Source organism: Gymnoscopelus braueri (genome assembly GCF_963280865.1).
Source record: "Gymnoscopelus braueri genome assembly, chromosome: 6".
In the NCBI taxonomy this organism is placed as follows: Eukaryota; Metazoa; Chordata; class Actinopteri; order Myctophiformes; family Myctophidae; genus Gymnoscopelus; species Gymnoscopelus braueri.
This window is the reverse complement of record NC_137607.1, coordinates 30,888,844-30,915,625: the sequence shown is the minus strand read 5'-3', so window position 1 is coordinate 30,915,625 and position 26,782 is coordinate 30,888,844. Positions and strand designations below refer to the sequence as shown.

Below are 26,782 nucleotides of genomic sequence, written 5' to 3'. Positions count from 1 at the left end.
ACAGACATACTGTGCAGTATTCACATCTGTGAAAACATAGGCTAGCTGTTTCAGAATCTGTCTGCACAATATACTCACTGTGATGACTGACGGAGCAGTGCACGTAGAGACACACTCGGCACTGTTTTGGATTTTGAGGTAATTCCTCTCTCTGTCTCTTCTCTCTCTCTCTCTCTCACTGTATCCAGGGATGTGACCCCTTTGCCCAGACTCAGCGCAGTAGGCTGCAGCATCGACGGGCCCGCATCAACCAGCAGATCAACAAGGAGATGCGCATGAGAGCTGGTGCCGAGAACCTCTTCAGGTGAGATGGCCGGAGTATATTAAACCGAGGGTTCGCTCCCGGCTGTCGGGACCCAAGCGTCTGATGTATGGTGTCTGGCTTGTGTTGGTGGGGTGTTGGTGCCGACTGCTGTTGGCAACTCTGCAAGTACACAGAGGAGTCTAATACTTTACTGCCAAGTATGAGTTACACACCAAAGGAATTGCTGGCCTGTGATACAGCGACAAGCCTTATATAAAACTGCATTTTAAATGTTACATTATTGCCAGATTTCATGGCTATACAGCACTTGGAACGTGTGCAATGGCATTCACACACAGTAGACTAAACTAGACAGCAGGCTTATGTCTAAATCCGTACCTAAAAGTGCTATATTGAGGAAATCAAGTTGCAATTGTCTGCATCTGTCCGCTGCATAGGTAACCAAAATGGGACACAGGGCAGTGAGCTAGCTGTTGTTGAGTAAGTCAGCATAGCAACAATTCTCTTTTTTTCATAAAGCATGGCTCGGTTTTACAGGATAGTAAACACAGCTGGTATACCTGTTGGACCAATCAGATGGGTTAGGCAGGAACTACTGTATTTGTAGTGGTACAGCCCTCAGTATGTGTTCCTCTCTATTAAGTTAAGGAAGCTGTTCTAAGCTGTTTTAAGCTTTAAGGAACCTAGATGCATTATGATTGAGGTTTTTTGTTGTTGCCAGAAATATCAACTAGGGGTTGGGATGAGTCAAAGCAGACTAGATCAAAGGTTGACACCACAGAAGACGTGAGAAGCCTCCCGTTTAAGGCCAGTCCACACTCCACACCGATGCAACTCCTTGCAACTGCAACTACATGCACCCATTATCTCCAAATGGCAGTTGCAAGTAGTTGCATTGGTGTGGAATGGCCTAAAAACGGTTTTGTTGCAAGGAGTTGCAAGTTGTTGCATTGGTATGGAATGGCCTTTAGACCTGCATCATTCAGCCATCTACATGTAACCACATGAACCCCAGCATCCCTATTCTGGGCATGTCATAATAGGGGAACCTTTGTAGAATATAGGCGATCTACAAACTCACAGTGCCTCGCGTAAATCAGACTGTTATTAATTATAGGAACTAGAGATTTGGGCCGCTTCGCGGCCAACCTCCCAACCTCCCAACCTCACGACCCACCTGCTGCCCAATAGAAAGCCTTTCTTGAGGTCAAAAGAGGTCAAGCTTCCTGTATCTGGTTGCTATGGCAACCTGCCAGATCAGGCTGAGGGTCTGATAGGCAAATCAGAAAGTCAATCAAGCCAAGAGTCTGATCACTGATCGAGGTGGGGTAAGATAATAACCAGAGCTCTGATCAACAGTCTGTGACAGGTCCTGGAGGCATGTGGAGTGATCCTGTGCTTGCGAATCCCGGACGAACTTCTGAGCTTTTGTCAATTATAGTAATAGGATACATGACAGTCTCATTGAGTTCTCCACCCTGCCGTGTGTTTTGTTTTTATTATTTGCTGTGTGTGACAGCGTTGTCATCATGTGCTAGAGCCCTGTGTTATTGTGACACTCCTGGTGGCAGAGGATGAGTCTGATGAACCAACAAACCCCCAGTCCCATGGTGGGAAAAGGTCAGGGTTCACCCCCCCAGCACCGCCCAGTTTTATGACACTGTTTGTGTTTCATTGTGTATGACTCTCTCTTTCTGCTCGTATTGTGTCTGTGTAATAGTTGTGTATATGTGTCACTTGTGTGTCTGTGTCTACTCTGTACTAGTTTTTATTCATAAGTGTTTTGCCTGTATGCATCTATTTTGCTTAGCTTGTGCTCCTCCTGTGTGTTTGTGTGTGCGTGTGTTGAGTGTAGACAGCTGTGTTTTGCCTGTTAATACTTTCCATACAGCGTCTGATCTGACATACACGAAACATAGCCCAGCCCTGCTGCAGTTTGCATAACTCCACTGGCCTCGCGTCAACGCAGCCAGCTGTCACTCACACAGTTAACAGTTTTACTAGCGGAGAGAAAGGAATAAAAAATAAAAAATAAACCCGAAGGGGCTGGCGGAACATCAAAGCCTTCACTCCAAAAACATCAGCGTCATCTTTATCCCCCAAGTCCAGCGGCAGCTCCTCTGTCTCTCCGTCTCAGTCTGTATGTCTGTAGTTCTGATGAAGATCACGTTAGCTGCAAACGTCATGTATCTGGTGTTAATAAATGACGCCTTTGGAGCGGCACACAGTGTGCTTAGCGAGCTTAACCCCATCCTGCTGTTTCGAACTCTGTCCAGCACCTGTTGCAGTTCAGGATGTATGTGTGTGATGGTCATTGCACCGAGTTGCAGTAGTGCAATTATCTGCCGTACAGCTTGTTTGCTACGAGTCCAGCTGAGTGTGTTGGGACTCGAACCTTGCCCATCACACGTCAAAGCAGGGAAACAATTTCCAGTGTCTCTCTCTCTCTCTCTCTTTCTCTCTCTCTCTCTCTCTCTCATTCCCTCTCATTCCCTCTGGACTGGCTGATCTGCGTACGTTCATCCGAGTAAGGGAGGCGTTAGTGGACATGTGACTCACTACTACTATGACTGTTGCTGTGTCAGGATCTAATATATCAACACAGAAAACAACAGCGCCTCTAATTAAATGACAGCCGATCCCCAGGGGCCCACATCCCCCTCACACACACATGCACACACACGCACACACACACATACCACCCACACACTTGTTTGGCTGTGCACCTTATTAAGTTTGAAGAAGAGTTTACTCATGGAGGAGGAAATCAAAGAATGTCTCTGCAGGCTCATTGTTGAATCAGGGAGGGGGTTTGTGGACCTTTTTCGTTCCCCCGGCTATGTTTGTTTCACTTGGTCCCATCTCTCGGAAAGATCCATGACTCAGTTTAGGGGAAATAAAACAATCTTTCTCTCTCTCACACGCACACTCGCTGTCACGCCTCCCCTTCTATTGGGTCAGCGGGGGGGGGGGGGGGGGGGGGGGGGGGGGGCGGGGGATGGGGGGCAGACAAAGAGGCCCCCCGCACAGGCCTGCCTCTAATCAACAGGCTTTGTGTCTTCCTGTTGTTCCCATACGGAGAATCCCAAACGCAGCCATGGGAACCTCATCCTTGGTTATTATTGGTCTTGTCAGATCCCTTATTTTTTAACCTCATGAACCCTAGCGTCCCTATTCTGGGGTGAATATTCTGCAAACATATCAGATCTACAAGCTCAACCTCAAGCTCACGTGTCGCAACTCGACGCGTTGAGAGCTTGTACATTGGCTATTTTTGTGAAGAGATTTGGTGTTGAGGGAAAAAGGTCTTTCTGTTTCTCTCTTTGTTTCCCACTTTCGTTCTTCCCCTCTCTCATTCTCTGTCACACACACGCGCACGCGCACGCGCACGCGCACACACACACACACACATAGAAAAAACATAAACATCTCTGTGGAACTGGGTCGAGGGGAGTTTAGAACTCTAATGAGACTTTTAGGTTGAAAGGGGGGGGGTGTAAATCATCAGAGCTTGTGATTGGCTGATGAAGACGTCATTTTGTAACTGGGGGTGGTGTTATCTGTTGCTACTCAACTAACTAATCTGGGTCTGGTTGCTGACACGTGCTAGTTCATATAAAAAAAACTCTTTAACAGAAAGGGGTCATTTTCTGGTTATCTGGCACTTTTTCTTCCTTTCTCAGCAAAGTCCACACATAATTTTTTCCCCCTGGACAGTGTGTGTTGGCAGTGTGTTGTGCAGTGTGTGTATGTGTAAAGGGGATATTTGGCAGGCCTTTTTTAAGCTGACTAATCAGATTGTCCTTGGCCTGACCCCAGAGAGGTGTGTGTGCTCGCTCTGGTACATCTTGTGAGGACCATATGAGGACCAAATGTCTTCGAAAACATACAGTAGAAAGATGAGGAGGATTATTGTGGGAAGTGAGGACTGTTCCTGTGTGCGTGTGTGATAAAGTGACAATGTTTTTTTGTGAATAACAGCATCAACCTGTCAACCCGGAACGTTTATTTGTCACGCTCCTTCGTTTAAAGACCTTTGGGCGGAACATTAGGGCAAGGTTTAAGGTTAGACGTAGGTGTAGTGGTGAGAGTTAAGTTTAGGGTTAGGTGTTGGATTTTGGATATGGTAATATCGTGATATGGCATAAGTGTTGTCTTCTGGTTTTAAAGGCTGCATTACATAAAATGATGTACGGTAATTCTGTGAACTTACTGGACTGTTCAAGCTGTTACATTATTTGCCTTACCAACTTGATTATTAAATAATTACTGATGAGTATTTGTCAAAAATCTCATGGTGAAAGCCCCAGCAGTCAATATCGATATTTGACAATTATTGTGACATGGCAAGAGGCTCAGGAGTCATACTCATTTCAAACTCACTTCCAAACCCCCTTGGTTTCCTAATCTGCTCTGTTACACTGCCTCCCCTCTGTGGGCCTGTGTGAGTCTCTCTCTCTCTCTCTCTCTCTCTCTCTCTCTCTCTCTCTCTCTCTCTCTCTCTCTCTCTCTCTCTCTCTCTCTCTCTCTCTCTCTCTTTCTCTTTCATTTCAAAATGTTAGAAAAGTGCCAACTTTATTGGCATGAATGTAATCTCTCAACTTGTCTCAAGACAGATTCTGGGGGAAAAAAAACATTTCTTTCCATTTTTTTTACCGAATGAGTTCCCAGATTGGCATGAATGTAACAGTTACAATATTGCCAAAGCATCAAGTTCCGAGTTCCACAAGCATCACTGAAGTGCAATAATCACGATAAAGCCACCCTTGAGTGTAATATTGCTATTACACAACGGTTACTATCAAAATAAAACATATTAAATTGTTTTAATATTGTGGGGCATTTCGCTCTCAGAATAACAACCTTTTTGCCAGTGTTATCTCTCTGTTATCCTGGAAATACATGGGGTCTGAGTCCCTGTTTACTCAGCCAGTCCAGACCCAACATTGAGAAGGCTGTGAACTAGACCATTGGTTCTCATAGTGGGGTCCGGGGAGTGAACAGCCTTTTTGCATGTAGTTGGGAAGCCTCGCCCCGAAGTATTGTACAGAAGTAAGACTGTAATATTGTACAGAAGTATTGTCCCGTTGGGGACAATACTTTTTCAAACAACCGCAGACTACTTTTTTTCGCCCATAAAGTATAGTTTTGGACCATGACGGAGGCACGCCGACTCAGCAGACCTTGAGGCCAAGGAGTCGCGCCCGAGCGCCCCCAGGCGCCCCCAGGCGCGAGTGCCAGCGACGACCGGCCGATGGTCTGCTAGTCGACTAAGCGCCGTACGAGTTATGTACCGATAGGCACAGAATCGTAAATGATGTTGTGGGGACTGCGTTTGCCCCAACTGCCACTCAGTGCACTAACATAGCTCACGTCGCCAGGCTCTCTCCCCACCCACAATCCGCCCTCGCCCCCTTGCGCTTAAACTACATGCAAAAAGGCTGTTCGCGTCCGGGGACGCCCAGGGGTCCTAGGGGGGGGCGTACCAGGGGCTAATCCCAACCTCTGAATGCCTAATATTAACCCTAATCTCAATCTCTGAATGCCTAATACTAACCCTAACCCCAACCTGAAATGTATATTTCAGATTTTTTCTATACTTACTATACTTGTGGAGACATTTGCATGGTCCCCACAAGTATAGTTGTAGTAAAAGTACACAGTACACACACACACACACACACACACACACACACACACACACACACACACACACACACACACACACACACACACACACACACACACACACACACACACACACACACACACACACACACACACACACACACACACACACACACACCTACATACATCAGGCTCAGAAGCCCGTCATATCAAGGCTCCAGTGATTGTCCGTGATTGCGTAACCACGGGGATTACCCTGGCCAGTGTATAGCATAGCATCAGTTACCGTGACAACCTAGCAGTGCCTCAAGATTTACAGGAACGTGTGTTAACATCAGACCCCCTAGACACACACACACACACACACACACACACACACACACACACACACACACACACACACACACACACACACACACACACACACACACACACACACACGCACATGCATACCGCAACAACATAAGCTTTACACACCACTCTCCTTTGTTTAGAAGAGCAGTGAATGGTGAATAAATGAGAGCGAGAGGTCTCCACCAAAAGGTTGTTTGTGTGGCTTCTTGTTTGTGGTTTGTAGAAAGTACATTTTTTTAGATGAACCACTTTTAATCTTGTGTCCCTTTATTGGGCATGTATGTCATCATAGGCAACATTTTCTAACATTTTCAAAAATGTAAAAGAAAATTGTGGATCTACAAGCTCACAACGATGCGTTGTGAGCTTGCTATTTGTTGCACAACATAGTATATACTGTAGGGCGGAAGTAGTTAAGGCTGAAGTAGTTAAGAAGACCTATGGCTATGTTTAGGAAATGCTCATTTAAATCCAGCAGCATTATTAGCATCCTTTACAATTTACAATTTAGGCATTTAACTATCTAGAGCGACTTATCTAGAGCAAGGTAAACACATACATGCAGAGAGACAGTGTGTAGTGCCTCAGTACTCTAAGATCATAGGTAAACCAAGAACCTAGTATAAATGAGTCTTTAACAAACTAGCCATAATAATGATCATCCATAAAATAAGATAATAAGACACATTTTTAATGACACTGTACCTAAAGGGAAATGGAGCATTTACCTACTGTATGTGGCAACGTTCAGCAATTTTCTTACGTCACTTTCTACACATTTTCTATTTAATGAGCACATCATTTTGCCTGAAACCTGCAGAACTCTGCTTGCTCACTTCTGGCCTCCGAGCTACAGTAATTGATGAAGAGCTTTATCCAACAATAGCTACAGATTGGCCTACAGTGACTGATTAAGTGCTTTATCCAATAGCTATAGATTGCACAGGGAAGCCATGCTGTTACTGTCTTGTTTTATTAGCATGCTAAATCTGTGTTAGAAAAGTTGTGAGGCAGACAGCCAGCATAGCACCTGGAGCTTGCTGAGATCGGGGAACTAAAATGACAAATGTGATTATGTGAGGTTATAGGAAGCAAATGTAAAGAAAAAAAACTAAGTTTTGTTTGTATAGTTTTTGTTATATTTTCTGTGTTCTGGTATCTGGATCCATCACAATGAAAGCACATGTGGAGAATAATGTTTCTGTTGTAGTCTAGTGAATACATTTGCAAACAGGCAGACTGCAAACAGTCAGTCAATGTTTCTCTGTACTTGTCCCGTGCACATAAAGTAAAGTAAAGTGTGTTGTGTTGCAGGGCGACCACCAACAACAAGGTGAAGGAGACCGTGGCTCTGGAGCTGAGCTTCGTCAACTCCAACCTGCAGCTGCTCAAAGAGGAGCTGGAGGAGCTCAACAGCAACATGGAGGTCTACCAGACCGAGAGGTAGGGCCGCACGCACGCACGCACGCACGCACGCACGCACGCACGCACGCACGCACGCACGCACGCACGCACGCACGCACGCACGCACGCACGCGCACGCGCACGCACACGCACACACTAGTCTTGCCTCATTACTATTTGGACTCGGCATTCCAGGCCAGCCTCATTAGCCTGACGAGTGCCATAATTAGAGAAAACAAGCGCCCAATGCTTTTTGTTTTCTACTTTACACCACATTACACCACATGTGTGCACAAGTATGGTGTGCGTGTGTGTGTGTGTGTGTGTGTGTGTGTGTGTGTGTGTGTGTGTGTGTGTGTGTGTGTGTGTGTGTCTGTGTGCATAGATAGATAGATAGATGGATGACAGACAGATAGACAGACCTTTATTGATCCCACAGGGGTAAATTGAGTTGTCAATGGCATTGCAGCAGTTATGAAACACAGGACAGATACAGAAAATAAAACATAGTCAACAGGTAGTCAATGCACGTGGCATTGATCATTGTGTCCAAAAGTGTGATTTATTCTTCATTGCGCATGAGTCATGCGCTGAAAGTAGCAGAGCTGCAAGCTCACAACGTGTCACATTATAAGCTTGTAGATCTGCTATTTTCCTTACTGTGCGTGCTTTAGCCAGGCATATAGGAGATTTTCCCTCTGCAGCTCAGGTTCACAAGAGGGTCAAATCCCCTGATTAGAGCGGGAACTGCCCATAAGTCCGACTACGTGGCTTCCGCGTGCGGTTAGGGTTTGGTATATATATAACCATCGGAATAATGAGCCGTCGGCATATTGACGCGGACCCGATTAGAGCATCATTAATTGTGTGCGTGTGCGTCTTTGGGAGTGTGAGGGTTAATGCTGGGTTTTGGCTTATTAGAGGGATGAAGGTCAGAGCAACAGGCCTTGTGGGTTTGGGGACAGATGGTAGAGACTCTGGATGGGTGTTTTATACAATTTAGGCATTTAGCAGACGCTCTTTATCCAGAGCGACATATAGCAAGCAAGGTAAACACATATGTTAAATGCAGAGAGACAGTGTAGGGCCTCATAGTAATCTAGGATCATAGGTAAACCAAGAACCTAGCATCAGTCTAAACAATATAATATCAAAAAATAATAATCTGTGCATTGAAACTATAGAAACTATAGGATGCCAGGTAAACAAATAAACAAATGAACCTAACATCTGCCTAAATAATGTTCTCTAAATTACATTTTAACCTTTGCATAAGACTGCATGGTCATCAAGGCTACGGCAAGTGCTACGGGCCTGACCAGCACAATATTGTGTAACCGCTATTTTCATCTACACCAAATCTCTTTGGCAAAAAATAGCAGCTCTACAGGCTCAAAACGCGATGAGATTTGGTGTAGATGGAAAAAAGTGGTCTGAGCAGGGTTTTAACTCAAGTCTGTTTCACTGAGACTAGAGGGTTTAAGTGGTTAATCCTCTATACTGACGTACGATTAACGAATATAGCCGAGCTACAAGCTTACTTTTTTCACTATTATTAATATACTGTATATATATATATGTATATATATATATATATATATATATATATATATATATATATATATATATATATATATATATATATATATATATATATATATATATATATATATATATTATTTTTACAAATTGTTGACAGTTGTATTGATGACAAAATAAGGACACCAGATTGAAAGAAAATTGGTTGACTTTCTATTTTCAGTTTGTTATTTTTAATTGAATATGGCAGCCATATTAATGAGGAGTATGGATCACGTTCTTAAAGAACGAGTATTTTCTTACGTAATTAGTATACATTCCAATGACTAGATTTACTTGTCATTTTCCTTACTTCAGTCACATCTCAAACTAGTTATACATGGCTGTAGCTATAGCTACACTAGAAATGTGGCCTACCCCTCCCATGCTAATTCTTCCCAGGATGACCTTGAATGTGTACCGCATTGTAGCAGCGTTAGCATTGTTAGAAGGTATTCCACCGTTGTGGTGTGTGAATGTGAAGCACATGTGAAGTGGTCAGAAAGACTGGGAAAAGCGCTATATAAATGTGGTCCATTTACAGTACCGTTTACACCAAGGGGAAATTCTGTTTATTTTTTTCAAACTCTGCTATTTACTCACATAATAAATCCTCAGAGTACCGTGTCCATAGATCTTTGAGAGCACAATACAACTCAAGAGGACAAATTGTTGCCCCCCCCCATGAAAGGGGCATGAAACCCTAGGCTGATTTTCGCTGCACTGTGATTGGCCACCATTGTACCCCCCCACACCCATTGCACCCCCCCCAACCCTGCGCTGTGATTGGCCACCATTGTACCCCCCTAACCCTGCACCGTGATTGGCCAATCACAGTCTATTCAGGATTGTGATTGGCTAGTGAAACATGACACATGTGCATAGCCCTATAAATAGGACTATGCACTTAAAAAAAAACACATTTATGTTTTTTTTTAAGTTAGGGGTGTACAATGGTTGGTCCACATTATTACTTGTCTTTAAGTGAACTTCCATCACTGTGATGACCACTGTGACCACACCGCCCACTTCACGCTGGGTGTGATTTTTTTGTTTGTTTTCCAGTTCAGGTTAAAAACTACAGATTGAAAACAAGGCGGACTAGTAAGCAATGCAGCTGCAGCTATTCAAATGTATAATGGGTTGTTAGACTTAGGTGTGCCCAGAGCCATGAGTGTGCCACGGTCAATGCTTGCATATTCACCCACCTAATATCTAACCACACCCATAATCTTATTAGCTGGCGCTGTGTTGATTACATCACAAAGTACTATAAGGTCAATCTTATGCAGCCTGCCATGTTTTACCCTGCTGTAATTTTGTAACCTGAACTGGAATCAAACCACAAAATCCGCCTAGGGTTTACATGCATCCCTCTTTAAGATTTTGGCATTTTGAATAGGATTTTCTTTTTGTCTGTGGTAAGTTGATACGTGAGTCAGGCATTCAGCAGAACAGAAGAATATCTTGTTTTGGAGGTCATGTGCAACTGCTTTGCCTTTGATGAAAAAATTACAGCCTCGTGTTTTGCTAGTGGCACTGCATATGGTGCTGCGTCAAGCCACCAGTAGACACATCTCATACTACTGACAAAGCACATGTACACTACTGTACAGAGTCAGACACACATTGCAGAACATTCTAAATTGTAGAACGCACTGTACATCTACAGTATATACTAGACTGCTCATGTACTGTCAGAAAAATGTCAGCCTTTAATTTTGTGGAAGTAATGTGTTTAATGTGTGTAATTCACAATGTGAAGGTGAAGTATCCTGCGCTGCATGTGTTTATGTTTACATTTTGCTTGACTCACAGCGAGGGAGTCAACGTTCCCATGATCCCCCTCGGCTTGAAAGAAACAAAGGAAGTGGACTTCACAGTCTCTATTCAGGTGAGGAGAGAGTGCATCTGTCATCAAATTCTCTGAATACGTTAAAATGCCCAAGTAATCATAAACAGCTACTGTGTGTGTGTGTGTGTGTGTGTGTGTGTGATTTTGTAAACCACATCTCTTTACCAAGACCTTTTACTAACTGGATAAAGTCATGACCTTAACATGAGCTAACGTAATAAGTCCTCCCCTGATCCGTCCAATATAACCGTAGTGCTGCAAAGCTACTTTCAGTTGGGTTAAGGATAGTTAGATTAAGTGTTGACAGGTCTATTCCCTGCACAAGTGAATAATCACGGCAATGCATTTCATCAGTTATAAACCTTTTATAGTCGGTGTAATGTGCCTCCAGGTTAGATTTATAGTTTGCAAAAGGCCTGCCAAAGTGTGCTGTTCTAAGCCAGTGAAAATGCTGTCGAGCAGAGACTGGAATGGAAACAAAGCCAACGGTTTCCCACGGCTTTGTCAAATTGCTGACTGATCATTGAAGCACGACATGGGTGACAGGTCAGGACAGCCCCATCAAATAATGACTCGATTCTTCATCTGTTGCATGTCTCTGCGTGTTAGGAGTTGGATGTCAGATTACTGAAAGGACTAGAGTAGGATGTCAGATTACTGAAAGGATTTAGAAGATAATTCAAGCGCTCCTCAACTTGATTAAACCTTAAAAACAAGGTTCTTACAGGTGCTGGATATCTTTGAATATGCATGAACTTTGTGTAAAGTAAAGGATTATTTCTGATTCTGATGATATATAAATCAAGTTTTTCCCCAGGGACAATTTTCGGCTAGTTAATCAACCTAGTTGTGTAACTTGCTGTTACAATGTTGTGTGTTGGATTACATATCTCATTCAAATCTCTGCAAGTCGATTTTTCATACTGTACTGATTGAATTGAATGGAATTCAATGAATTACCTCGAAGTACATAAAAGTGAAAGTACCCCCTTTACCTAAGAATCTTTCTTTTGTTGTAAGCTTGTAGATCGGCTATTTCTGCTGTTTTGAAAATGATTAAAAATGTCAGTAATTTCTTTGTATATTTTAAGCTTATGAAGGAAAGCTTATAAAGAAGCTTATAAAGGAAAACATTTTTTTTGTTTTTATTCATCATGCTCCAATCTTCAATGCAAAAAACACAATTAAATCGGTAATCGCAATTATTTGAGTGACAATCGTCATCTTAAATTTGTAATCGTGACAGCCCTACTGACCTCTATAATATTTGGAGAAAATACCATTGGCTTCATTATTAGGTTGCTGATTGGTTGTCTAAGAGGAAATATGCTCCTTTACACAGTTGAAAGTATTGCCCTATCTTTAAAAATAAAAGCCAGCCATTTGTCACAAACGTCCCGATCAGTGGGCAAACAGTGAAAGGATGTGCATCACTTTGACGTCCTGTCTCCTCTGCAGGATTTCATCTGCGAGCACTACGGAGAGGACGGCGCTCTCTACGACAAGGAGATCAAAGAACTGATGGAGCTCAGACAGGTGAGGGCTAACAAACGCACATCGACACATTAGACATTTATCTGGTTCAGCGTTTGCTACAGTGGGGCACTGGAGTGTGATAACATGATAAAATAGGCTGTGGATAACACATATTGGGACTGATCTTGTGTGAAAACAAACAACGGCAGACTTACTGGCAGACAGCTAGTACTACGACAACTGCTGGTTTATTGAGAGGTAAGGTGGTTACACACCGGCGAATATGCGAATATACGCAAAATTCGGACTCGTTCCGAACAATTAAAAGGCGCTTTTTCGCTTCGCGAAACTGATGTGGAAGCTTGCATTGACTTTATACGTTTTTTTTAAAAAAACGTATTATTCGCATGAAAAAAATAGCCCCGGTGTGTAAGGACCTGTAAGGTGACACACAGACATGCCACAGTATACACACATACAGATTCTCAAGCTGTTGTGAGTGAAATCAAAGTTAGTGGAGGTGTAAATGGCAAACAATCAGTAACAACCGATGTTTTTCAAAACTAATTTGCAAGTGTCAGCAAACTCAGCATCCTTAGTCTGTGTATTTCCACGTTGCTTCGCGTCTATAACTCGATATAATGATATCAGTCGGAAGCCTGTTGTTGTTGTTGTGCTGTATAAATGTTCATGTTCTATTGTCGCTGTTGTTGTGTTCAGGCCATGCGGACTCCCAGTCGTAACCAGGCTGGTCTAGAGCTGTTGATAGAATACTACAACCAGCTGTTTTACCTGGACCAGCGCTTCTTCCCCCCACACCGGAACCTGGGAGTGCACTTCCACTGGTCAGACACATGCACACGCACGCACGCACGCACGCACGCACGCACGCACGCACACACGCACACACACAGATACACACACACACACACGTGCTCGCGCACACACACGCACACAGACACGTAGACATGCACACACTCGCCTAAAGATCCATTCTGAATGCAGCATGTGCATTTTTTTACTTATTTCATTGGCATTCATTTAACTATGATGACACTCAGGATGTAAGTATAATCAACCTGGTTATTCATTGGACTTTTTCTGACTTGCATTTTTTTTTCTTATAAAGCAAACCTGAATGTGTTGAATATTTCCACACTTGAAGCTATTCAAGCTATTCAAGTGTCGATCAGAAGGATAGCAAAATAGCTGAAGATTTTATACAAATGACTACACCCTTTCACCGCCATTTATAATAATTTAAAATAAATTATTATAAATCCATACTGAATAATATTCAGTATGGTGTTAATTTCCACTCTTGTAGCTATTCAAGAATGCATAATTAATGCACATACTCAAAGTGTTGATCAGGAGATGATAACAAAATGCAGATGACGACCCATCAGTGCCCCTCAGTTGCACGCACAGATTACAATGATGACCTCCACGTGTGCCCCTCTCCTCAGGTATGACTCTCTGACTGGCGTGCCATCGTGCCAGCGCGCCTTGGCCTTCGAGAAGGGCAGCGTGCTGTTCAACATCGGCGCTCTGTACACGCAGATCGGAGCGCGGCAGGACCGATCTGCCACCGCCGGCATTGACCGGGCGATAGACGCCTTTCAGAGAGCTGCAGGTACCTTTTTTATAAGCCTGATTTTATAATTGTGAGCTAGTAGATCGGCTATTTTCCACGAGCGCACAACAGCGTACATGCAGTGCAACTGCATCTATCTGCATATCGTCGCTGTCGGGTGGAAACCTCATCATGTCCAAAACTGTTACTTTTCAGGATTCAAATTCAAAAGTAGCAGAAGTAGCTGATCTACAAGCTCGAAACGCTTCACTTCTGTCCGCGTTTTGAGCTTGTGGATCTGCTACTTTTGAGGCTTTTGTGTGACGCTGTAGTGCATGGGCAACTGGCGGCCCGGGGGCCACATGCGGCCCCCACCTTCACTTAATGCGGCCCGCAGGTTAATATCGGAATACTGATATATTATTGATTTCAGCTGTTCCAATTCCCAACATGCAAACATGACCCACTTTAATTACTTCAGTCTATATTAGTAGCTTAATGACTAGTATTTTTATTGTCTTTTTTATGTTCAATGTATTTGTATTTAAGTTCATAAACATCATATTAACATAAGAATAACCCAATGCGTTTGAAATTGAATACAAAATGTAACTTTTCAGGATTCCAATTAAAAAAGCTAAAAATAATTCAGGATTCCAATTAAAAAATTGCAAAAATAGCAGATCTACAAGCTCAAAATGCATCGCACTGCTATGTGTTTTGAGCTTGTAGATCGGCTATTTTTGTTATTTTTGTGTGACATTTCTGTACAGTATATGCAATGTGGCCCTCTGGAGTGAGTGTGTCAAAGTTGCCCAAAGTTGGAATATGGAGATATATGTGTTTGTGTTTGTGTTTGTGTTTGTGTTTGTGTTTGTTTGTGTGTGTGTGTGTGTGTGTGTGTGTGTGTGTGTGTGTGTGTGTGTGTGTGTGTGCAGGTGCGTTCAATTACCTGAAGGAGAACTTCTCCAACGCTCCCAGTCTAGACATGAGTGGTCCTTCCCTCTGCATGCTGGTGCGGTTGATGATCGCCCAGGTGCAGGAGTGTGTGTTTGAGCGCGCCACACTCACCGCGCAGGGCAAACCTTTCACCTCGCAGCTCTGCCTGGCGCAAGAGGCGGCTCGGGTGAGCACAGTGCACACACACACACACACACACACACACACACACACACACACACACACACACACACACACACACACACACACACATGTTTAAAGTGGATATGTGATATTTTCACGTTATTTCCTCAGTTACAAAATTCCAGGTCCCTACTATTGTTGAATGATAGTTGGTTTTAGGACTGCAACATAAGTCAAACTAATTGATAATAAGAAATAAGCAATTTTATTAAAATGATCGTTAAAAATAAATAAATGAGAATATTCTTGCTTCTTTCTTCTTTTGTTGATGTATAAAAAAGACATAAAAAATGTACTCGATGATTTAATTAATTGAACAAGTAATCGATAGAATGATCGCTAAGAAAATAACCAATAGTTGCGGCCCTAGATACTTTACTATGATATACAGTATTTGCTATTTTGTTGAAGATTATAACTGCCCAGTTCTAAACTCCAGACACATTATGTCAGTGTGAAGGAATATCATATGATATTGCTGGTGTCTCCTTCAGGTATCAGATGTGTACTCATTGGTGCAACAGACTATGTCCCAGCCGCTGGTGAAGGACTACGTACCGTTCTCCTGGGCCTCCATGGTCCAGGTCAAATCTGAACACTTCCGTGCCCTGTCCCACTACTACGCTGCCATCGCACTCTGTGACAACAAACGTGAGTACATGGGACAGAGTTTGGCTGCAGAAAAATAAACCTAAATGTCACAGGGATGCAGGAATGGGTGGGAGCCATGAAATTGCGACTTGAAAGGAAAGTTATGGCGTGTTACTGTATAATATTGTGTCAATGTACAGTACGTAGCTACCCTTTTTGGGCATGTGTAGAAACAAAGTAGATCTTTTGCTAAATTAAAAAAAAAACAATTGTGTGTGTTGCTGTGTAGATTGTGGTGAGGAGGAGGAAGAGGAGTGTGACGAAGAGGCCCAGAAGGCCTTTCTGCAGTTCCACGTCAATGTTCCTGCAGGACCGCCACTCTGCACTGTCCTACGAGATCCAGAGGCCAGACGAAGACTAGGTCAATACACACACACATAGTGTTCATTTGTTACTAAATTAAAACGCACTTTACACTCTTAGTTTTAACCACATGAACCCTAGCATTCCTATTCTGGGCATGTTGTAAGAAGGGAACATTCAGAGAAGAAATATTTGGTGTAGAGGGGGGAAAAAAAGTATAGATCCCTGGGGGACCCCGGTCAAACAAAGTATATAGGGAATAGCTGTTGAAGTAATTAAAATGGTACTGGGACATTTTTGAGAGTGGACCATCCACTTCACTTCAGTGTCTCTGTTGAAACAGTATCAGGTCTTGGGCAGGAACAAGAGGAAGGCGGGATTCAAACAGGCCAGCACAGGCATGTGTGATTTAAAAGACACCCGGTTGTGATTCCTCTCCACCCCACTAGTTTAATAGAACATTTATTGAAATTGGCATTGAGAGAGCAGTAATGGTAATGATTATCACCACCTGCATTACTGATTACTAACAAACAAACATCCAATGACATTAACCTCATTTAGATTTTCAATCAAATAAAAGAAAAGATGAAAACAGATTACATATTGTTATGTATTTGTTGAGATAATGGTCAGTATTATCGTCTTCCGTCTCATACATTGCAAACATACATTATATCGATGAATGCCTGAAGAAAACGTTGTAAATAGCTGTTTCTCATCATTTGAACAACCTTGACATCGACGGGCACAACACTGAGACATTTGTGTTGTTGCATCAGACTAGGACAAAAAAAATTCTATCCAGCCCAGAGCATGTGAGCGGAGCTGATCGGGGGGAAATGCCGCACCATGCTCCAGGGGGATTGTCACGATCACTATTCGCTCATGTTGACCCCCCCCCCCCTCCGATCCTCCCCCTATGTCGCTCACCTTGATTTGCGCACCGGTCGCTCTGCGCATTCTGCTCAGGCCTGTCCGCTCAGCAGCCAAAAATAAGGTATTTTGCTGCGTGTCCGAAGCGCTTTTTTTTTTGGCGTCCCCATCAGTGTAAAGAGCCTAGATGGACAGCAACTATGTTGCAAAACACGCCATCCAAGTTTCCTTTTTATGTAGGCATTGTATATTTTTTTAATAAGACGAACAATATTAAATCATGTGGGTTAATGATTAATCACCAGGTTCGAGAGAGGGGGGGACTCGCAAAGCAAGTGTGGTTCATTCAGCCAAAACCGGTCACTTGCGTTTCAAATCGTATCCTTTGATTGGCTGGTGATATAACATAACTGACACAAGGAATTTATAAGAATACTGTGTGGATTACAGGGACATTTCAATGGAATCTTGATCAGGGACGTGCTCTGTGCACTACTGCTGCAGTGTTGAGGATTTCTTTGTATCTGTCCGTGCGACCGGGAATGCTCAACGATGTCTCAAACCGACCGCAGCTCAGAGTTCGCTCCTACCTATTTATAAACCCGCTCCCCGCTACGTAAGAAATCGCCCGCGCTGCTCCAGCTCAGCTCCGCTCACATGCTCTGATCCAGCCATTCCCACTATAAATGTACACCACATTGTTACATAAGAACATGTTGAGAATATCAGGCCCACGCCTGACATTGTCATTAAGTGTCAAAACAGAGATATTTAAGATGGCTAATGGTAGATCATGTTTCTGTGTTATGTGTGTGTGCACGTGTGCAGGTAAAGCTCACTTGCGGCGTGCGGTGATACGTCACGAGGAGGCCATGCGTGTCCACAGCCTGTGTAAGATCCTACGGAAGATGGATATTTTGCAGGATGTGCTGTCCCTGACGCACAGACGCTCTCTGGACAAGTACTCTGAGCTGGACAGAGAGGATGACTTTGATGAGATCGCTGATGCGCCAGAAATCCAGTGTGAGTGTCCTGTGTAGAGCGTGTTCTGAATAGACATGTTGATCGTACTCATCTAGAAGCTCAAAACGCACTGCATTGCGATGCGGTGAAAGATTGTAGATCGGCTCTTGTCTGCAAGTGACACTGTCATATGACGGAGTATGTCAAAGTAGTTCTGAATATCATCACGTTCTCTAGTCTACACATCCTTGATCACACAATTCAGCACTGTACCTCCATGTTATTCATGTCTTCATTTACGCAAACAGCGGCCAAATAAATTCTAACAAGATGAAATAAACGAACAGAATATTAAAAGGAAGTTATGCAGAGAACATTACGTTGTTCAAGGATACACTGCAATTTTTTAAAATATAATTATATATATTTTTTATTACGACTATATCATGTTGAGGAGCTTGATGTTAAAGCTGCTATCCGTAAGATTTATGTTCTACCCAGGGTTGAACCTGAGTGTCTGTCGTGAGTGCCAAAATTTCTACTGCTGAGCCAAGATGAAAAGCCCTTTTGGACAGCATTACATTTTGAGCTTCATACTTCATACCTTCACACCTCTTTTCAACCAGTCGTGGTCCTACCTGAGCTCTCCTCGAACAACTGCAGATGTACTAGTTATATTATATAAACATACTCACTCATATTCACTAATAAAGTTATGGATTGCAGCTTTAATGGGACAGAACATGTATGACTCCATGCTAAAACAGTAAGTGATCCCGTTGTCTCCTGTTGACAGCTCAAACCCAGCAGAAACCAGACATCACATTGCCCAACTTCTCCACCGTCCAAGTCACTGACATCTTCCAAAGACTGGTGAGAGACACTGCTTCAAACATTTAGTCCAATATTGTGATGGCGAATTCTGATGCATGTGAATGCAGCTCTCTCCATAGCGAAGATAAGGATGGCGTTCTCTCCTTCTGCCGCAGGGTCCTCTGTCTGTGTTTTGTGCGCGGGCGAGGTGGGGCCCGGTTCGTGATATTTGCCTCCAGAGACGGGACGGCGGCCTGGGCCTCACGCTCAGAGGAGACTCTCCTGTTCTGGTGGCAGGGGTGGTGCCTGGAGGCTGTGCCGCGGTGAGAGAGAACCCTCTCCACTTATACAGCTTAATATCCTAATGCTTCCTTTTTGCATGCACACGCACACGCACACGCACACACACACACACACACACACACACACACACACACACACACACACACACACACACACACACACACGTACAAACATGCAAGCGTACAAACACAATGGAGTAATGGAGTAGCCCTACCTACTGACATCAAGAGTGAGTGAATGTAACAGGCTAGTCCTGCCTGCTGAAGCTCATAAGCCTAATACTGTATCTCTCCTGGCCAGGGGAATTTCCCCTTTAGTTAAAGGTAGGGTAAGTGATATTTTTTGGTTAAAACAAAAAGTATTTTGTTAAAAGGTTAAAATACTATATTTTGATAGTAATCATTGCTATAGAGTGTTTTTTCAGTAACAGGAGTCTCCCTGTCTCTCCAGCTCTTTAATAAACATAAAATACATTTTTCGGTAGGTGTCAAAATCTCAGCCAATCAGGAGAAAGTACCCATTTTTAAGCTTAATTTGTATAGTGTTCCAGTTCCAATTTTGTCTGCTCATTTCTTAGTGTCATCACTTCCAATTTCACTTGTTTAATCTGTATCCTGATTGAGTTCTCTGTCCTGGTTGGATAAAATTGGAAATGAAACTGAAACTGAAACGAAAATGCATTTTCTGTTTAATAAAGAGGTGGAGAGACAAGGAGACTCCTAATACTGAACAAACACTCTATAGCAATGAGTACTATCAGAATATAGAGCTATTTAACACTTATTTTAACCAAAGCAAATCACTTACCCTACCTTTAAGCAGTAGGTGTTTGGTTTTCCTCGCAGGAGGCCAGGGTTCAAATCCAGGGTGCTGCACACACACACACACACACACACACACACACACACACACACACACACATACCGTGCAAACACACAGACGTGCATACGTACAGACTCAATAGACAGGCCAGAAAATAAAAACACAAAATGTCATTATATCTTATCTGAATGTGTATGTCTGTTTAGGAGGCAGGGCTGAGGGAAGGAGACTACATCGTGGCAGTGGACGGTCAGGACTGTAAGTGGGCTAAACATGCAGAGGTGGTCCAAATACTGAAGAGCTGCAGTGACAGAGGAGTGCAGCTAGGTGTCGTCACACTGCACTCACATGACATACAGGTAACAATATACTTTTTTTGTTGTTGTTTTTTTTAACGTTCTGTTCATTGAATTTCGTTTTTTTTTAACAGGTCATATAGTCATCACTGAAGCAAAAAAAACAAAGTATCTCAAAACAGTCAAGAAAAAAGATAAATTGAATAAGGTATAAACAACAGCAAAAACTGAACAAACAAACAAACAACACACACAGAAAACAACAACAGAAACAACAGAACAAATACACAACGTAAAATCTCCAATAAAATGTATATCGAAAACAGTCTATAAACATTGAGTTAAGCATAGGCATGGTCATTGAAAGCAATTATACATGTCAGTGAGGTGATAAGCAGGTATACACCAAGGGTTTATTACATAACAGACTGGCTACTGCCATACATGCAGGTTACAGACTCATTCGGGTTTCATTGGGGGCTTAAGCGCAAGATTGTCAACGTGCGATAGAAAAGGCTGCCACGCTTTATAGAATTTTGAGATAGAGCCACGCAATGTGTATTTAATTTTCTCAAATTTTAAAAAGTACAGTACTGTATATCACAAATCCAGCGGGAATGAATGAATGAATGGTTTTTATTGTCTCCGCCAGGCCGAAAGGCAAGAGAGTATGTTTTACCCCCTGTCCGTCCGTCCGTCCGTCCGTCCGTCCGTGTGTGTGTGTGTCCTGTCCGTCCCGTCCGTTAGCAGCTAATCTCCGCCACCGTTGGCCAGGTCGCTGCAAAACGGAAGGACAGGTCCAAAACATATGAAAAAGATTAGCTGAAGCCTGCCTGGTGGCATCTATCGCACGTTGGGTCAACATCAGTATAAATCCTGGCTAACCTGACCTAACCAATATACTGTTGATTTAACTCTGAGAGTATGGTTCCATTTGTATACTGTTACAGTTACAAATGGATCAAACCTAACCTACTGCATTTACTTCCTCTCTAAGTTACATTTCTAATTATGGCAACTGGTATTAATATGGTTCACCGTGTCTGATCTTGTGCTACTAGAGCAATAATACACAAGATGAGAGCGAGTGCTAAACCGTGAGATATTGGCACTTGTGTGCTGCGTTTGTAGATCAACACACAAGTGCCAATATCCAGGGTCCCCACGGTCATGAAATTCCTGGAAATATTTTGAAATTGAAAAAAAAATTATCCAGTACTGGAAAAGTTTGGGAATTGATCAAAGGTCCTGGAATTTATCAAGGGTCCTGGAAAAATATTTGGCTATGCATTGTTTTTGGCTATTGATTTTGTTAATACAAAACATTTTCATAAACATGTATAACATTACACGAAATATGTAACATAAGTAGTTTTTTGCCGAACGGGCTGTGTGATGGCATATATTATTTAAATAAAATAAGTCATACGGATGCCATAATGAGTCTTCCAGTGAGCAATGCCCTAATTTTGCACGAAATTCTATGCTTTATTTTTGCTACACTGCCTATCTTTGGGCATTCTACATAGGAGTAAGAGACACATTATTGCGCTGAATGATTGTTATATAGGCCTGGAAATTGGGCTAAATATTCTGGAAAAGTTTTGGAAAAGTTATGGAAATTCATTGCTAAAAATGTGTGGGGACCCTGAATATCGAACAGTGACCTCGACTGTATCATTTTATACCACAGTTTCATTATCAATATTTATGATTGGATGTCAAGACAATGATGATGCAAGCTAATTAAATAACGTTTGTTTAGTAGTGGCTTCATTCCTTTCCTTTTCTAGAGCATACAGGTCCTTATTTGTAAGAGGGATACATCATTGATTTGACACATTTGGGGTATTTAGGTGCAGCTTACTCATCAGTTTTAGTTTGATTGTCATTATCTATATTGTCATTGATTATTAAATCTAATTTAAACTCATTTATTTACATTTAAAAATATAGCCATCAGATTGAACGTTGTTTAAATATTCACCCCTTACCAAACTGTTGCTTTTTATCAGTCTGTGGTTCACAGCAGTTGCTACAGGTATAATAAGGTAAAACGATACATTATATGTGAGTTCTGTTATTGGGAGATATTCGGCACTCATTAGAATGCTTGTGAGCCAACCGAAATGCCTTGTAATGTTGGTCACCACCGAATTGAAGCTTATTGGTTGCACATGATCAGAGCACCACCTACAGTAAATGCCTAAAATATGTACTGTAACATTGAAGCACGATAGTAACGTGTGTGTGTGTGTGTGTGTGTGTGTGTGTGTGTGTGTGTGTGTGTGTGTGTGTGTGTGTGTGTGTGTGTGTGTGTGTGTGTGTGTGTGTGTGTGTGTGTGTGTGTGTGTGTGTGTGTGTGTGTGGACAGGTGGACAGGAGGTCAGTGATGCTCTCACACAGTGGCGACAAAGAGAACACTCGGCAACATATGCTGGCCGGAGCCAAGGGACAAAGCTCCGCCTCGCTGCTCAACTGGAACCGGAAGAAGAACCGGGAAGGGGGCGGGGTCACCAAGAGACTAGGAAGCACTTTCAGCTTGTCCTTTGGAACCATCCGAGACACAGAGTCAATGTACTGACCTGACGCACGGTGGGTTACCTCGCAGAGGAAGCACTCAGGGAAAGGATTTAGAGAGCCCACGCTGAACAAGACTATGGAATACAATGGACCATGGGTGGCTTTGCATTTGACCAAACACGCTTGTTTTCAAGGCAGTGGAAAAGGGGATATTTATGTCTTAAGTTTTGGATTCTTCCTTGATTTATTGTCTAATCAAGGTGCCCATCTTTTTTTTTGTCCCTGCCTGGTGATCCTACAAATGCAAGCCAAATACAACACCCGCCACAGATTCAATCATCAACAACATGATGGCAGATGTGTGCCTATAATTTTTCAGGGATTACTGAAAGCACCATTTTCTAACATTTCTATACAAAAAGTAGTTACTTAAAATGTGACATGGAGCTAGAACCTTAATGACTGGCTTACAACGAAATTGGTCCAAAGGGGGTAGTCTCGCATTAGCCAGTCGTTTTGATAGATATCTAACATCTGGGGCGCGACTATCGAAAAGTACTAAAGGATTGCCCACCTAAGGCCAAAAATATGTATGACAGACATGAATTGACCAACCACGGACCAACCTCTGACTTAGGTTACAGCCCAGCCAAAAAGATGCTTCCCTGGACTTGTTCTCAGTCAAAATCCAGACACGCTGACTTGTGATTCAGAACCTCCATCGCTGGAATTGATTATGTAAGAGAGTGGGTCTTTCAACCAACAGGAAGCTGTCCAGAATTTTCAGACGCAAACTCTTCTCTTGGACATTGAAGACGGCGTTACTCAAAACACTGTACACTACTAGACTATGACGTTCAGCTTTAACCACTTAAGCCCCATTTAAAAAAAAAAAAACTACACGCTCACAACACATCACATTGTGACACATTGTGAGCTTGTAGGTCTGCTATTTATGAAAGAATGCCTATAAATAACATTCCCCAAATAAGGACACCAGGTTGAACGTGGTTATGGTAGCCAGTCATACAGTCTCCTGAGAGAGGAGGATCAAAAAGGTGTGCCTGAATCTCTGAGCAAGATGCCACGTATGATCCTAACCTTTTTGTTTTGTTTCCTGAATTATGGAATTATCTCACTCCCTGGCTGTATGCAATAGGAACTGATGGCAGAAAGCTAAAATAAAATATGTGTTGTACTGTACACCTTCAATTGTATACAGTATACAAATATTGCGTAATTTTTCATGAGCCAGTACTAATCGTACCCTTAATCCATTACGGTCTCTGTGGCTCATTCTATGAATTTTGGATCATTGATGTCATGGCCACATGCAACAGTTGCTTGCTTACGTATAATGATATCATTATATAACAAATAATGTTGGATTCCGTCCTCAAATTCAGTATTTTGGGTGTGACCTTGTTTTCTTTATGTGTGTCACCTGTTTGAGTTGAGACTACCCGCAAGACACTTCAGTTGTTTGATATGTTTTTTGGTTTATTTTAGTTTATTTTTTTGTATTTTCTACTCGTGTTGTGTAGTTTTCTACTTGCTAATGCACTGTGACTTATCGAGAATCGATTCTCCTGAATGATGTTGGCGTTCAGTGACAATGGCGAAAAATTTAACATTCAACACTCGCAATTAAAAGTGTTGTCTTTATAACGAAATGTGTTACTGAGGGGCCGTGGGAAAGCCTAATTCATACTTTGTCATATGACAAAGTTGTTTACCAAAAATAACTGATCTGTAACTATGAAGTTATTTTCAGCTAACAGCACTAGTCGTACGATGAAGTATGAATTAGGCTTGAATATGATGACAATGTTGCATTGTTCTGGACAGTTTTGTATTGTCATGATGTCTGCCATGGTTCTGATAGTTCTCAGAGAATGGGAGAGGTTAAGTCCTGCCACTGTTTTTATTAGCTCAGAGTGGGAAATGTAATTTAGGCTGTTGTCCAGCAAAAGAAAAAAGGTTGTTTTTGGCTAACATTGTCTAACCTTTATTGTCTTTGTAGGATTTTGATACAGCTAGAATTATTAAATTGTAGCATATTCTACTCTTGTTTGGACCAAGTCAAAATAATGCCATGTGTATTGAAATTACATTTTGTACTGGAAATGTGTATAACTTGTTGTGCCATGGTGGACTGTGTGTTTTTTAAGTCACTACTTTTTTTTTCACTGCGAGTGATTAAGTGAATGTACTTTTTGTTAATTGTGTTACTGAAAGATATGATGAGGTGATAAAGTATTTTTTCTCTTCCTTGTACTTTTCTCATCTCCAATTGTATCCCTTATTTCTGAAAGTCTGACCATCTCTGATTACTCTTCATCAGGGATTTACACAGTATTTGTTTCCCCCACAAATAAAAAAAAGAAAAAAAGAAGAACTAGAAAAGTACGCTCCTCTGAGCGCAGGTCTTCGTCAGGCCTGGCTTGTCTACTGCCAAGCTTTGGAAGGCAGTTATAATGGTTTATGAGAAATCTGACTGAAATATCTTCAGAGACTGATTTGTGTAAGTTTTGGACAAACGTAGGAGCCTTTTTTACTGAAGACATGTGGATGAGTACAGTGGTGGATGGTAACTAAGTACCTTTACTTGAACTTTTTTGAACATTTCTGAATTGTCTAAGTTTTTTTACATTTCAAATGTACTTTGAATACTTGCGTATTTACTTGAGTATATTGTCCACCACTAGCAGAAACACCTAAATGAAACACTCTCACATTTACCTTATCAGAATGACTGCTGTTTAAAGCAGTGGGCAGTGGTGGAAAGTTAAGTTAATTTACTAGTCAAGTACTGTACTTAAGTAAAATTGTGAGGTATTTGTTCTTTACTTGAGTATCTCCAATTTCCAATACTTTTACTTTTACTCCACTACAATTATTTTGGAAACTTTAGTTACTAGTTACTTTCAAGATTTTGATTATTATTACAAAACATACACTAACCACTTCAGCCCTATATATATTTCAGCCATTTGAAAATAGCAGATCTACAAGCTCACAATGCGTCGCGGTGCGACCCATTGTGAGCTTGTAGATCTGCTATTTTCAAAAGATTTTTATACATTTGAAAATTTGAAATCGGACATTCTGCATAATGAGTACTTTTACTTTTGGTACTTTAAGTACATTTTGATGCCAATACTTTTGTACTTTTACTCAAGTACATTTAGAATTCCAGACTTTTACTTGTAACAGAGTATTTCTATATTGCAGTATTGATACTTTTACTTAAGTCAGGACCCAATTTCAAGTTTGGATTTCCTACAGTTCTTTTCATTATTATTTCAAAACCAATGGTATAAGGGTCCATTGAGGGAAAAAGTTTGTACTTTCTACAACCACTAACCTTGCTGCACATGGCTTATATTTTCAGAATAATGAAACATACAGATATACAAAAAAAAGATGAGCAGTTAATATCACATTAATATTAAATGGGTTATATTTACATAGAATATCAGAATATAGTACTTTAACCTTTTCAACAAAAAAAAAGTTTACCAAAGAATATCACTTACCCTACCTTTAAGTTTTGAATAATTGTATATATATTTTTCAAGTCTTAAATGTGTCCACAAAAAAAAACACTTATGTTTTTAAAGTTATGTAACATAATTTGTTTTGTGGAGTTTAGCGACACAAAATGCAATCGATTTCGATGGAGAATTGGCGCCACCCTGTGGTCAGTTGGACATTCTAATCTAGTGCGTTCAACTGCGTTGAATGACGTTAATTTGAATTAAAAACTTTGTCTAGTTCGAAAATGGTGGTAAGTGATCTATATATTCTATTATGTTTTACTCTTAACACCAAAATATAGACTGATTATACCTTAAAACAACATGCTGTCTGTATATTTAATAACTTTGATAGGAAGTTTGAAATTAGGCTACGTTAGTTTATTTACATAGTTAACATATCATTCTTGGGGT

At 41.8% G+C, this 26,782-nt stretch overlaps 1 protein-coding gene across 1 annotated transcript in view; it reads left to right on the top strand.

Annotated features, from left to right (window-relative positions):
• Nucleotides 1–25,106, top strand: part of rhpn1 (rhophilin, Rho GTPase binding protein 1) — a 31,168-nt gene extending 6,062 nt beyond the window's left edge. Inside the window, exons 3-16 of the mRNA XM_080431097.1 lie at nt 189–304; nt 7,562–7,690; nt 11,048–11,123; nt 12,543–12,620; nt 13,281–13,405; nt 14,030–14,196; nt 15,075–15,262; nt 15,774–15,930; nt 16,160–16,291; nt 17,938–18,132; nt 18,869–18,945; nt 19,062–19,208; nt 20,217–20,369; nt 22,681–25,106. Of these exons, the coding sequence (XP_080287223.1) occupies nt 189–304; nt 7,562–7,690; nt 11,048–11,123; nt 12,543–12,620; nt 13,281–13,405; nt 14,030–14,196; nt 15,075–15,262; nt 15,774–15,930; nt 16,160–16,291; nt 17,938–18,132; nt 18,869–18,945; nt 19,062–19,208; nt 20,217–20,369; nt 22,681–22,890 (1,950 nt within the window). The 3' untranslated portion in view covers nt 22,891–25,106. The remainder of the gene's footprint in view (nt 1–188; nt 305–7,561; nt 7,691–11,047; nt 11,124–12,542; nt 12,621–13,280; nt 13,406–14,029; nt 14,197–15,074; nt 15,263–15,773; nt 15,931–16,159; nt 16,292–17,937; nt 18,133–18,868; nt 18,946–19,061; nt 19,209–20,216; nt 20,370–22,680) is intronic.
• The last annotated feature ends 1,676 nt before the right edge of the window (nt 25,107–26,782 follow it).